Consider the following 14,329-nt stretch of genomic DNA (forward strand, 5'->3'; position numbering starts at 1 on the left):
TAGCTGTTGGGAATTATTATGCGTTCAAATCAGTATCGAAAACTACAGGTATGGTTAAAATCTCCAATTGTGGAGTCTGGAGAATGAAAGGGAACAAAATACCCGCATTTTATTTCAATGGCTATATATTCCCTTTCGGTTCTTTTAAGATTCTGAATGTCCTGTAAAGTTGACCTTTGTGCTTAGCATCCGTTTGTTTCTTCTTCAATTGTTTAATTAATTTTATTCATGAAATTGGAAATGGAGTTTCTATGAATGAATTATGATCTATGCCATGTCCGAATATCATTATGTACGAATTCATTCAAGAATAATATATATCTTCTGAGTAGTTTCTTGAAAGTATTATACCTTAAATGCATAACAGTATGTGCTATAATGGAATGACGGTTTCATAATAAATTTAAATTAAAGTGCAATTCATATACAGACGTGAATTAAACAAGGATGAAAAAGGTATTTCTTAGAAAAAAATGCCTGTTTATTAATTTTGCTTTCATAACAATTTGTCACAATCAACACTTTGAACAATCACTGACGAAAAATGCGGGGAAAAGTACACTAATGGATATAGCACCTGATTACATAAAGCACCATAATGACTTAATAATTACATGATAACTATGAAATAAAAAAAATCATAAAGCAATTGGCAGTGTGGTTCAAAACTTTTACATTTCTAAATCCAGGAAAATCAGTTACGTTCCTTATACTTTCCTTACATCATGTCTGCTGTTGGAGATGCATTAAATTTATCCTAATTCTTAATGTAAAGTTAAAATAACAAAAAAAGAGAGGAACAGGTTATATTATTGCTAGAAAAGAGATAGAACTTTTTGCAGCCTCCTTGTGTGCTTTGTAGTTAATCTTAAGTATCATACTGACCAGAATTTTAGTTTTGTAAAGCTAAAATTGGGACACAAGTATGGCATCACTGCATTTTCTAATAGCAGGTGAGAGATAAACAATTGACATGTCTAATTTACTAGATTCAACACAATAAAGGGTCTAGCATATCTATATACGGTCTTGGAACCTTTATATTGGGTGTTAGTGATCACTTATTTCCAAGTTGCCTTTACTGCTCACGGATTTCCTCGCACATATCCTCCAGCTCATTGAGATGCTCCTGGAAAATAAGAAACATCGAAGTGAATTAAAAAATACTGAAGCTATATTCTAATTTTTCTTTCTTTATTTTTTTTTTTTTTCACTTAGGGTTTCTAAATTGGTTTAAAAAAACAATCCATCCCCGTTTAGTATGAGAAGTTTTAAACCTGTGACGTCTAATAGAACATCTTTTAGAGGTTTGATATGAAGCAACCTTCCACATCCCCCCACCCCTTGTTATTATTATTATTTTTTTTTAAGGATACATACGGCTCGATACGAAGTGCATGGAAAATAAAGAAAAAATATCTCTTACCTCTGTCAGATGTGTGCACTTGGCCCATTCCTTGAGGGTGATGTAGTGATCATCATCAGGGTCGCAGGAATCCAGGAAGGTCCCGATGCAATGCTCAAGGGCGACGAGAGGAGCACGGATGGGGAACAGCTCATGACGCGACACAGCCCTTGGGGAAGAAATCGAGTGTGACTTTCATTGGTCCATGCTTATGGTTCTAAAGGACTTATGTTTAAGGTTCCTAAGGGGACTTATGTTTTAGGTTCTAAGGGGACTCATTTTTAAGGTTGTAAGGGGACTTATGTTTAAGGTTCTAAGGCACTTATCTTTATGTTCTAAGGTTACTTAAAAAGGTAATTATGTTTAAGATTGTAAGGGCACTGTGTATATAGAGGCTTCTATTGTCTAAATATGGTTCATTGTAGTGACGTATTAGGAATTGGTAGTGAAATATTGAGTCGATATAACGGAAATTGTTGATATTAGCATGAATATAATCGAGTATAAGAGATACAGCAAATGCATCTCAACATCATCTAAGCTGAAGGAAGTATCCAGCTCTAGAGGATAAAAGTGACCTTATTCTGAAATCTATAGTTGACTCGGTTTCACGCCTGCGAAGCCCCCCCCCCCCCACCCCCACCCCACCCCTTGCCTTGCGGTAATTTCATAATGGCAGTGTCTCTTCTGGATAACCTTCTTGACATCAACCGTGGTCCAGAAAGCAAGCATGGCCACGTCTCTAAACCTATATTATTTCACTGATATTAGTATTACATAGAAATAATAATAACAAGATGAGTTCTCTACGTTACATTTGCCAAAACATCGTAGCATTACCCTCACGCCTATACCCTTCAAAACATCACTACTTCCCCATCCAGTCCCCCGACGATCGAAAATCATGCAATACTCGGTTATCCCAGCGAGCGGCCACCATCCACCCTTTCCCCTGTCCCTGACGCACTTCCCTCACCTGTCCCTGGGATGAGCGTCGAGTTCACACCACTTCCAGACGACGGCGTTGGTCCATCGCTTGGTGGGGTTGTCCTCGGCTTCTTTCTCCAGCTGGAGGTAGTGCTCGCTGAGGATCTGACGGTCAGCCATGTCGCGCATGATGTTGAACAGCCATTCGTTCATCCTGCGGGGGAAGTCCTCGAGCTCGGAGATCTCGCATTCCTGGAGAGGGAAGGGAGAGGTGGTTTTTTCTCCTTTTTTTAGGGTGAAAAGGGAGAATGGTCTTCCCTTTTTAGAGTGTATAGAGATGTTGGTCTTCTCTTTTTAGCGTGAATGGAAAGGCTGTTTTTTTCCCTTTCTTTAAGGTTAAGTGTATATAAAAAAGGTATTAAGGTGTTGATGTATTATGTTTATATGATTTACATGTAACATGTAATAAGGGTTATTTTAATGGTACTTGTTTCTCTCTGAGGTAAAATAAATTCTCTATATATATTTTTTTAATGAAACAAAATCTTTGTTCAGACCTATTCCTCCATTTTGCATACAGTTGGTTAGTTATCATAATTTGGTTTCTGAAATATTATGTACTAATCGTGCACAAGGTGTTATGACATATTTAGAATGAAGTAATAAAGATATATATAACAGATAGATAGATAGATGTGTGTATATATATTACGACTTTTATCACGATAAATTGTTTTTTTGTTTATTTACACACTTGCCATAGGTCTACAGTACATATAACCTCAAACTGTACCTAGAATATACATCCGGGATTTCCAAATACCGAACACCTTCCATAATATACTGAAAGACCTACCGGAAGATCCTGGCACTCTCCGTAATAGTCGATGTGGACATGGGCGTATTCCTCCTTCTTGCAGCCCGGTTCCTCGTCCTCGCACAGGCAGCGCTGGCGGTACATCTCGCAGTCGGACTCCCATGTCTCGTTGTGGTTGCTGCACACCTGCCGAGGGAGGCGGCGACGCCCTGTTAGTGCGTTTCCTCTTTCGTTACGCGTGGGTGGATGGAGTGGAAGTTTGCACATGCATGCAGACACACACGCGCGCACGCACACGTACACTCACACGTACACACACATGCACACACACACACACATTTATGTATGTATATAAGCATTTATGTATGTATACACACACACACACACACACACACACACACACACACACACACACACATACATACATACATACATACATACATACATACATACATACACACACACACACATACACACACACACACACACACACACACACACGTACACACATATATATACAGATCAATTATTCGACATCTAAATTATTGATAAATACATATATATACATTGACAGGCATTTACATGTGTGTATGATTTAGTCAGTATTTTTTCATCCATTTCTTCATCACATAATATTTACCTTCCTGCGATTGTCCTGTTCTGGCTCGCACTCCTTCACGCACTCGCACTCTGCTTCCCCTTGAGGTGTTGCTACGCAGCTCCTGCCGGCGCCGCAGAACATCTCTTTGCAGGGATCTGTAGAAAGTGTTTTATTGTTTGATATGTTAATTGCGTGAAGGATTTTGAAACGAAAATGCAGATTCACTTTTTTGTTTTTTTGTTTTTTTTATATTTTACACCAGCGAGAAATTAAGGTTGTAGATTATATTTTATGTTTTTGGAACATGGGTCTTGGTAAGGACCATCTTTATAAAATTACTTCTGAACAGAAAGTTTTACGTGCACATTAATCATCAAATATTACCTCGTTCCCTATATCTAGTACTAAAGTTATCTTAACTCAACATATTTATATTAGCACTTACTTCATACAATTATACAATCTTGCTTTAGGACAAACAATAATTGGAAAGTGGTTTATGATCCAAATTCATTACAAGCAATCTTATGCGCCATGTCTCATGATTCCCTAAATGGAAAACGTGACTTTGTTCTGTTGGCAATCCATCTGCGATCAGCTGATCACGAAAGGAATGCGCCGCGAAAGTTTGGTACATATACGTGTGTGTGTGTGTGTGTGTGTGTGTGTGTGTGTGTGTGTGTGTGTGTGTGTGTGTGTGTGTGTGTGTGTGTGTGTGTGTGTGTGTGTGTGTGAGAGAGAGAGAGAGAGAGAGAGAGAGAGAGAGAGAGAGAGAGAGAGAGAGAGAGAGAGAGAGAGAGAGTGCAGAAATAACGAAATATTAAATCATTCATTAGATCAGATCAGTGTGTATCTATGTGTGTTTGATCGAAACTACCTTCATGTGGATGGTGTGGGCGTGAGTATCCTCGGATATAGGTGTGGGTATTCCTTGACGTGGGTGCAGGTGTCGTGCAATATGGGCGTGAATATTTCGTGATGTGGACGTGGGTATCTCGAGATAGAAAAGTGTGTATTGTGGGTTCGGGTATCCTTTAATGGAGTGGGTATCTCGTGAAGTGGGAGTGGGCATTGCTGCGGGCGTTGATATCCCATGACGCAGGCGTGGGCATCATCCAACTTACCTTGAGGTGGATCGTACTCCTCCGTGGGTTCGTACTGAGGCATGTAATCCTCTTCCTCCTCTTCCTCTTCTTCCTCCTCATCTTCTTGGGGCTCCTCTTCGACTCCTTCTTCCTCGGTTTGTGCGTCTTCCGTTTCTTCGTCATAGGATGCCTCTTCCTCTGCAATCTCACTTTCGAGCTGCGAATCAAATGGTTGTTAAAGACGGTTTATGTTACAGTGTTGTGGTCGAATATGGTGTCGTTGCGTTAGAAGAAAGGATTTTAAGCGCATATTAATAAGCAGGGATTATTATTGGGATGGACATTTATTTCATCCATTGACAAATAGACCTTTTTTTGGATATAAGTAAACAAAAGAAAAGTGTTGGAGAAAAGTAAATGTTGCTTTACGGATTCCGTTACTGCTATAGTAAAAATTAATAATAGTAAATATTAAATGTTCAATAATTATGATGATACACATATTCATTACCTTTCAAAGAACCAATCAACCTAAACTAACGGCCTCACCTCTGCCTCCATCTCCATCAGCTGCTCGAGCTTCTCCTCGATGGCAGCGATGTGCTTCTTGTGGAGGTCGCTGCTTGCCTTCTGCAAAATACAGGAAGAGTAAGTGCCGATTGTAAGCTATATCTTGCTTGAACCTCATTTTTAAATCCATGGGGTTCAACAATAATTATCATTACTATATAAATCCTTTAACTGGCGGTTCCAAAATATACCGAGATCATAAAACTGGTATATCTGTCTGTTGTTTCCCTGACTATGCCATCATTAACTTTGTTTTTAGTTGTTGAAAGTAAGATCTGATATCTTCCTTTCTTAACAAGACGGTGTTTGGAATACCTTAGCGTGAGTGACAGTCAAGGCGACTGCCAAAAGCAGCACCACAAGCATCGGCGCCTTCATGGCTGAAAAGAAAAGAAAAAATAATTAAAATCGATACAGAAATCGATAGAAGCATATCTTCCGAAAATCTTATTGGTTTTAATATATAACATCTAGAGCGAGAGAGAGAAAAAAAAGTCGCATTCGATGTTGGTGTAAGTCTTTTTTCTGTTTTTCTTTGGCTGTTTCGTGTTTGTGTTTCATTTACGCTAGACTCTTAACTCTTTTACGTTTTAATCAGTTCACTTGCTTTAATTAATGCGTTTCCTGTAAGAGTTAATGCTCAACAGGCTAAACATTGGATGATTTATCAGTATGTTTCCCTATGAAATGAAGCTAACGACCTTTTATAAAGTTTCTATGTGATTGTGTTCCTCTTTATAAAATGAGTTCACGTGCCTCACACTGCTCTGCTGACAAGAAATATACTACAATTTTATACATAATTTTCTTCTATCATGGCTAAACACTCTCCTAACACTACCCACTTGAACTAATAAGACCCTTATTGGACCTGATTGGCAGCCGTGGCAAAGGGTATCTTTATTACCACTAGTTCCATAAACCCGGCCGCTTCTTGTGTTTGCTGTGAAAACGCCTAGGAAGAAATGATAAGCTTCATATGAAAATAAATACAGATAAGTCATATCGAGGCACTCGTGACCTTTCTACCTGCGTTTGACGAGGAGAGAGTACGAAAAAGTCTGGAAGAAAGGAGCGAGAATCCCAACAGAGGATGAAAGAGAGAGAGAGAGAGAGAGAGAGAGAGAGAGAGAGAGAGAGAGAGAGAGAGAGAGAGAGAGAGGGGGGGGGGGAGCGAGAATCACAACAGCGGATGAAAGAGAGAGAGGAGAGAGAGAGAGAGAGAGAGAGAGAGAGAGAGAGAGAGAGAGAGAGAGAGAGAGAGAGAGAGAGAGAGAGAGTGAGAGAGAGTGAGGGAGGGTTTGGAAGGAAAGAGAGACGAGAAGAGAATCCGAGAGGTGGACGAAAGAGGGAGAATAGAGAGAACCAGAGTCTACAAAAATAAGAAAAGACGATCGTAGAAGACCAGAGGACTCTTGCTGTACAGTAAATTGAAAAAGAAAAACAGTAAGTCCAAGAGCGAAGAACCTTAATTAGCTTGTAGTGAGGGAAGTTCATTGCTTGTAACATGACATTTCCTTTGAACTTATGAACTCTTAAATTAAAATGGAGAGAAGGAACACCAAATACCGACAATGGTATTACATAAGTTTTATAGACTAATATTCTACCATATTTCATACGCCTTGATAGAAAAAAAGAATTAGTTATTCAACAGGACATTCCAACCTGGAAGAAAATGGACGAATTCCTCTCATTGAAAATAGTCGTCATGTTTTCGTCATTTTTATATCTCAAGCTTGAAGATAGGGGCAGCTTCTCTTATAACAGATGGTCTTAGAATACCAGACGAAATGAGGGGAAAAAAAGAGGACAGTGACATTGGACATATGAGAAAGAGGGATGTTGGAAGGAGAACCGAGATGAGGAAGGCCGTTTGTGGTCGTAAAGAAAACGAGAAGAAGTAGAAATGAGAGAGAGGAGGATTATACGAAAATAAAAACGAAGTGGGGTTATTGTAGTTGTTAAGAAAACCGGGGAAAGGGGTATATGAAGAGAGAAGAAGGATGAGATGAAGAAGGGCATGTTGGATAAGGAAAAGACGCGAGAGAAGATGGGGGAGAGAGGAGTCAAGAAGAACGGTCAAGGGAAACCCACCCACCCAGAAAGAGAGATTCATTACACTCGCATGCAAGGGTGTCACGTACACAGCCATACACACACGTACACATATACTCTCATACATTGTGCACACATACGCTCATACACGTGTGCGTAGATCGATAAGAGTATATAATACGCACTGTACACATAAACGATACACCTCCATATAAAGAAGAAAAGGGGGGTTAGAAAAGAGAAGGGGGCGTAAGTAGGCGGAGGGGTGAGTGGAGCGACGTCACTCGTGCCACGTTGTCAGCCCTTGTCCTAATCACAAGACAACCAGTGTGAACTAGTCAGCGTCACGGCCTGAATCTTTTCTAAGGGGGCGGGAGGAGAGGGGAAGTGTTTTCCTAAGAGGAAATTGTCCTGGTGTTGTTGTTTTTTTATGTTCGTTGTATGTGTGTGTGTGTGTGTGTGTGTGTGTGTGTGTGTGTGTGTGTGTGTGTGTGTGTGTGTGTGTGTGTGTGTGTGTGTGTGTGTGTGTGGTGTGTGTGTGTGTGTGTGTTTGTTTGTGTGTGTGTGTGTGTGTGTGTGTGTGTGTGTGTGTGTGTGTGTGTGTGTGTGTGTGTGTGTGTGTGTGTGTGTGTGAGGGAATTGCCCTTGTGCGTGGCTGTTATGTGTCTTGCGCCTTTTATCTAACGTTTATTAGTTTTCGTACGAGTGGTCGACATCTGTATCCTGTGGGGAAAAAAACGTTTGATATATTTTTTTAAGATAATGACTTCAGACGCATTTCAAGGTTTTTCCTAGACACCTAAAATCTTTTTGCTCATTTTTTTTTCTTGATCATATATCTTGGTTGGGCTTCGTAACCATAACAAGTATTTCCAAACTGCCTCCAGATAATGTTTTGTTTCATGGTAAACCAATCGACAACTTAACCGACAGAAATGAGTGATTACGAAGAAATTCTCTTGATAATTTACTTATTTTGTCGCCATTACATGATGTTATAAACTAGCAAGTTGTTATAATATCTATGCCGACCAGTTTGAAAGACTTATCTCTGCTATGAATAGTAGAGATTGTCCCTATAAACTGTTGCTCTAAACTGTGTGGACGATTCATTTAGTCATTCGTAACGTTTGTTCTAAATTATTTGTAAAAAAAAAAAATTCAATTCTTATTTCGTTTATCTTCTTCAAGTAATGCAAAACCAAGATAAATTTCATTGTCGGTAATTTCTATATCGTTACTAACAGCATCCAGTTTGTTTCTTCCGCGAATAAGTATGTCACCCACTAGGAGGAGGAACGAGTCGTCTCATATTGTGCTTGTTTGTTTACATGGCAAGCAGGCTTCATGTTAGGACTGTTTTGGCGAATTCGGGAAGGCGAAGCTTGCTGGCGTTTCTCGTCAAGAATAAGCCTATACATACATATGTAAGCATGCGCGTGCGCATTTGTGTGTGTGTGTGTGTGTGCGTGCGTGTGTCTACACACACACACACACACATACACACACACACACACACACACATATATACACACACTCTCACTCGATTAAGGAGCTTCACTACTTCACGTGCCCACTTGCCTATGCTGCAAGTATCACTTGCGGAATATAACACGAGGCCGCGAGACTTCAAGCATTTACGCAGGATTAGAATAAATGTTTTTTCATACCTTCAAGTACCTTGCATGAGCGTCTGCGTGCACAAACAGGCCCACTCGGCGATGTGCGAGCCTGTTTACCTTGCAAGCCCCATATCTTTTATTTTAACAAGGGCGGTGATTTGGCTAATCTTTTGAGATGGCACTAATGTCATACCTGACCTGACTTGATATAGCCAGGCTGGAGGACCTGACTATCATTCCTACGGATACGGCCTGATCTGACTCCAACTAGAGCAGCGTCTTGACCTGGCACTATTCATTCATTTGACATGACCTAGCAGGGTCAAGTGGCGAATCCTAATCTGTTACTATAAATAAAAAGAACCGCTACTATACAGCGCAAATTGACCAGGCTTTGGCAAAATAGGATTTTCACTGAACGTCGGCTAATGTCTTGTCATGAGTCAGAGAGGGGCGGACACGTCACGCTGTCTTGCAGGATGTTGTTTCTGTGACCCTTATTCTAGCTCACACCCGCACTCTCTCACGCAGAAATATAGGTAATTGGAAGACTAGTTGATTATTCTATGTAGAAGTAATACACCTAACATGATATATATTTGCGTAGGATATTTGTTTAAGAAGGCAAACAGTCAGAATCACTTTATTTCAATCAAACACCTCCTAAAAGCGCATGAGAAAGTATACTGTACACCTAAATAAACAAGCGTGGGCTTTCTCTCAAATATATTCTGCAGTTCTGGTAAATATATGACGCAATATTTACGACATATTAGGAATGTTTTACATCACTGATGTGCAAGTGACATATTTGGGTATTTAATCAGACATTAATTTTTGTTTTCAGTCGGTATCCAAAACATTCTCGGAAAATAATATTTAATACCGTCGCTCAATTCGCCCACTGAATCACACGCACTGACTTCCATATTCCTCCCTACTCCCATTTATTCTAAATAGAATAAGTAACAGGCGGTTTCATTCATCAGGCCAGACATCCTGCTTGCAATGGACCGCTCGTCATTACGTACATCCGCGATTGCTCTCGAACTCGCTGCTCGTCTGCACTGCGGAGTGTTCGGTTTCTTTTTGTTATTATGGTAGTTTCACTTTACCAGCAAGTGTGCAGTAGGATATTTTATAAAAAAGCTCGTTTATTAGTGATGGTATGATTGCAATAGGTTTTTTATTATAAGTACCAATATTACTGGGAAATTATCGTTCTCTTCATTTATATATATATATATATATATATATATATATATATGTATGTATACATATATGTATGTATGTATGTATGTATATATATACATATATATATGCATATATATATATGCATATATATATATATATATATATATATGCGTATACATATATGTATGTATGTATATATATATACATATATATATGCATATATATATATATATATATATATATGCATATATATATATTTAACAATGCATATGTATATATGCATATATAGAGATGGATATAGATATATACTGAAAATACGTATTTGTACATGGATGTGTGCTTGTATATGTTATATATACACATATACACACCCACGCATGTAAAAATACATAGTTACAGTGTATATATTTATATAATTATATATATTTTCATATATATATATACATACATAAATAAAAACACATATTTCTGGGAGGTTCTGTCCACAGACCCAAGAGTCCTAACGAGTCCTTGCAATGTTGCCTTGCGTCATTCACTGTTTTCTTGCAAAGCTGTTTTTTCTGACACACGGGTTATGGTTTTATAAATGGGAAGCAACATAAGAGGTTTTTTCTTAGCTTAATGGCAATTATTTTTACTTTTTTTCCTCATATTAGACGATAGGTCCCTATACCACACTTATTGCAAAGTCCTGCAGTCCTGGCGACGTTTTTGCAAATACTTTATTTAACTGAACACGTCACTTTTGAAAGATAGAATTCCTCTTATACATCACCATTAACCATGTTATTTTTTTCAGAAAATTATATAAGTCGTTTCCCGTTGAACAATCCAAGGCCTATCGGTTGGAATGACACACTATTCGGTTCCATATTGCATTTCTTCACTTAAGCTTTACTATATAGAAGAGAAGTTTATACATATATAACCTTTATTCGTAACCTCTTGTGTAAGGAGGAGATAATTACCTCAAATCTGGATAAAATATTTTTCATTATTTTATTTGAATCTTAATTTTCATTTAACATTTGTTGTTTAAATTCATGATATATTTAGCTTCTTGTTTATAAAAATGGTAGCCTAATAGTAGGCCTGAGCAGATTATAGTAATCTATCAATGCCAATTAATTTTCATAACCAAATCACGCTTAACATTCAGTATTTCCATTAGTTCTGCCTATTTTTTCCCTTCGATCTCATATTTCTTTTCAGTAATATAATTTCTCCTACTACTGTTTTCGTTAGAATAGAATTTAGGAAGAATATATATATATATATATATATATATATATATATATATTTATAAATATAGCCTTAGCCTTGATATAATGCAACATGCAGACAGTCGTGAACGTATCCTTGACTAAGCTCAGAAAAGTTACATATAAAGTTGACGTAATGCATTTAATATAGCGTCAATAACCACAAAAAACGAAAGTGGCATACATTTAACCAACGAGTTCTTTCATGCGGTATATGTTGGAAAGGAAAATACAGTTATATGTTATTACTTTAAGTTAGGCATTTCACCTCTCTCTCTCTCTCTCTCTCTCTCTCTCTCTCTCTCTCTCTCTCTCTCTCTCTCTCTCTCTCTCTCTCTCTCTCTCTCTCTCTCTCTCTCTCTCTTTCGTATTAATTCTTGTGACTCATGGCTGCTTCGTTTCTAATGGAAAAAAAAATATTAAATCATTTCTGCATTCACAGACACACACACATACAATCACACACACACACACGCACGCACACACACACACACACACGCACGCACACACACACACACGCACGCACACACATGCACGCACCCAACTCCAATAATTGTGCAAATCATGTCGAGCGCCTCCCCAATCCTCCTCGAATCCAAGCACAGCAGACAGCAATGAAAAAGAGATTGGAAGAAGGAGGGGCAGGGGCAGGGGACAGGGTGGAGGAAAGGGGGGGGGGGGGAGCGTGACATCATGAGTGCCACGTTGGCAGTTTTGCTCCAATCACCAGACACTCTCTGGTCGTTGTAACTGGTTCGTGCCAGTCAAGTTTAATGATTTTTCCTGTGCCAGTACGTATATTTGTGTTTCAATATCATTAGAAATATGTTTTTTAAATATGTCTCAGTTACTCATTCTTATTTTTCATGGCTGCTTCGTATGTGAATGTCTACGAGTATGTTCGCTAAAAAAGGGTTAACGTAGAGGGAGTTGCGTGTTGAGAGGGCGTGGCATAGAACACGTGGCTTGCTTGAACAATCCATTCGTTATCCCGGGCCAGTCGCACGTTAGAGGCCGTGAGAAGAGGTTAATGTGTCGTTTTCTCTGGGCATTTTCTTGATTTTTTATATCTATGGTTGTTTCATTTCTACTTTCTCGTTCGTGCGCTGTGTTTCACTCTCTCCTTTCTGAAACCATCTCTCTATTTAGTTTCGTTCTCTTTCTCTTTCTAGTCCCCCTTTTCTCGGTCTGTCTGTCTGTCTGTCTCTATCTATCTATCTCTCTCTATCTCTCTCTTTATCTCTCTCTCTCTCTCTATCTCTCTCTCTTTATCACTCTCACTCTCACTCTCACTCTCTCTCTCTCTCTCTCTCTCTCTCTCTCTCTCTCTCTCTCTCTCTCTCTCTCTCTCTCTCTCTCTCTCTCTCTCTCTCTCTCTCTTCTCTTTCTCTTTCTCTTTCTCTTTCTCTTTCTCTCTCTCTCTCTCTCTCTCTCTCTCTCTCTCTCTCTCTCTCTCTCTCTCTCTCTCTCTCTCGCTTGAACAATCCATTCGTTATCCTGGGCCAGTCTCACGTTAGAGGCCGTGAGAAGAGGTTAATGTGTCGTTTTCTCTGGGCATTTTCTTTGTGGTTGTTTCATTTCTTTTTTCTCGTTCGTGCGTTGTGTTTCACTCTCTCCTTTCTGAAACCATCTCTCTATCTCTTTCTTTCTTTCTAATCCCCCTTTTCTCGGTTTCTCTCTCTCTCTCTCTTTCTCTCTCTCTCCCCCTCTCTCACTCTCTCTCTCTTTCTCTCTCGCTCTCTCTCTCTCTCTCTCTCTCTCTCTCTCTATATATATATATATATATATATATATATATATATATATCTATATCTATCTCTATATCTATCTCTATATCTATCTCTATATCTATCTCTATATCTATATCTATCTCTATCTCTGTTTCTATCTCTATCACTATCTCTATCTCCCACCTTTCTCAACATTTCCTTTGAAATGTAAAAAATCGAGACTGGTGCTATCACATGGAAACTCCGAAAAGGGAAAAGCAAAATACAGCCCCGAGTTCTATGTGCGCCGAGTGAAACTTGAGACGACGCGGTGGGCAGACTGGGATGGAAGGAGGGGGGGGGGGGGAAGGGAAGGGAAGGAGAGACGGAGGAAATGAGGGGAAAGGGAGGGAGGGAAGGGGGAGAGACGGAGGATATGAGGGGAAAGGGAGGGAGGGAAGGGGGAGGAGAAATAGGGCTGTAGATGTAGAGGGAGATGGGGGAGGGGGGCGTCGTTGGGTCTGAAGCGGTTGCTAAGGAAGGTTATCAGTTGGATGTTTGTGTATGAATAAATTCATATTTTTTCTCTCTCTTTCTTTATCTTTGATTTTTTTTCTCTCCCTCTGCCTCTCTCTCTCTCTCTCTCTCTCTCTCTCTCTCTCTCTCTCTCTCTCTCTCTCTCTCTCTCTCTCTCTCTCTCTCTCTCTCTCTCTATCTATCTATCTCTCTTTCTCTCTCTCTCACACACACACACACACACACACACACACACACACACACACACACACACACACACACACACACACACACACACACACACAGACACACACAAACACACAGGCAAGTCATGGAGAACAGTCGTGTTTGTGTGTTTAATCTCTCTCCCTCTCTCTTTCACTTTCTCTCTATCTCTCTTGGCTTTATCAGTTTTCTCTTGCTTCTGTTTTTTGTTCTACTCGTCCTTTCATCTCCTTTTTTTTTCTTTTTCTTTTTTCTTCCTCTTTCGATCTCCTTGCTCTTCATTTTCGTTCTCAATTTTCCCTCTTCTGTTCAGTTATCGCTTCCCTCTCTCCGTCTCC

The 14,329-nt window shown here is 39.4% G+C and overlaps 1 protein-coding gene across 1 annotated transcript in view; it reads right to left on the bottom strand.

Moving 5' to 3' along the window:
• Nucleotides 1-463: 463 nt before the first annotated feature.
• LOC125032925 (SPARC-like) overlaps nucleotides 464-14,329 on the bottom strand; it is a 19,668-nt gene continuing 5,802 nt past the window's right edge. Inside the window, exons 2-9 of the mRNA XM_047624318.1 lie at nucleotides 5,721-5,785; nucleotides 5,385-5,465; nucleotides 4,875-5,052; nucleotides 3,790-3,905; nucleotides 3,189-3,335; nucleotides 2,382-2,584; nucleotides 1,427-1,574; nucleotides 464-1,129 (exon numbers count right to left, since the gene is read on the bottom strand). Of these exons, the coding sequence (XP_047480274.1) occupies nucleotides 1,079-1,129; nucleotides 1,427-1,574; nucleotides 2,382-2,584; nucleotides 3,189-3,335; nucleotides 3,790-3,905; nucleotides 4,875-5,052; nucleotides 5,385-5,465; nucleotides 5,721-5,783 (987 nt within the window). The 5' untranslated portion in view covers nucleotides 5,784-5,785 and the 3' untranslated portion in view covers nucleotides 464-1,078. The remainder of the gene's footprint in view (nucleotides 1,130-1,426; nucleotides 1,575-2,381; nucleotides 2,585-3,188; nucleotides 3,336-3,789; nucleotides 3,906-4,874; nucleotides 5,053-5,384; nucleotides 5,466-5,720; nucleotides 5,786-14,329) is intronic.

Source organism: Penaeus chinensis, chromosome 15 (genome assembly GCF_019202785.1).
Source record: "Penaeus chinensis breed Huanghai No. 1 chromosome 15, ASM1920278v2, whole genome shotgun sequence".
In the NCBI taxonomy this organism is placed as follows: Eukaryota; Metazoa; Arthropoda; class Malacostraca; order Decapoda; family Penaeidae; genus Penaeus; species Penaeus chinensis.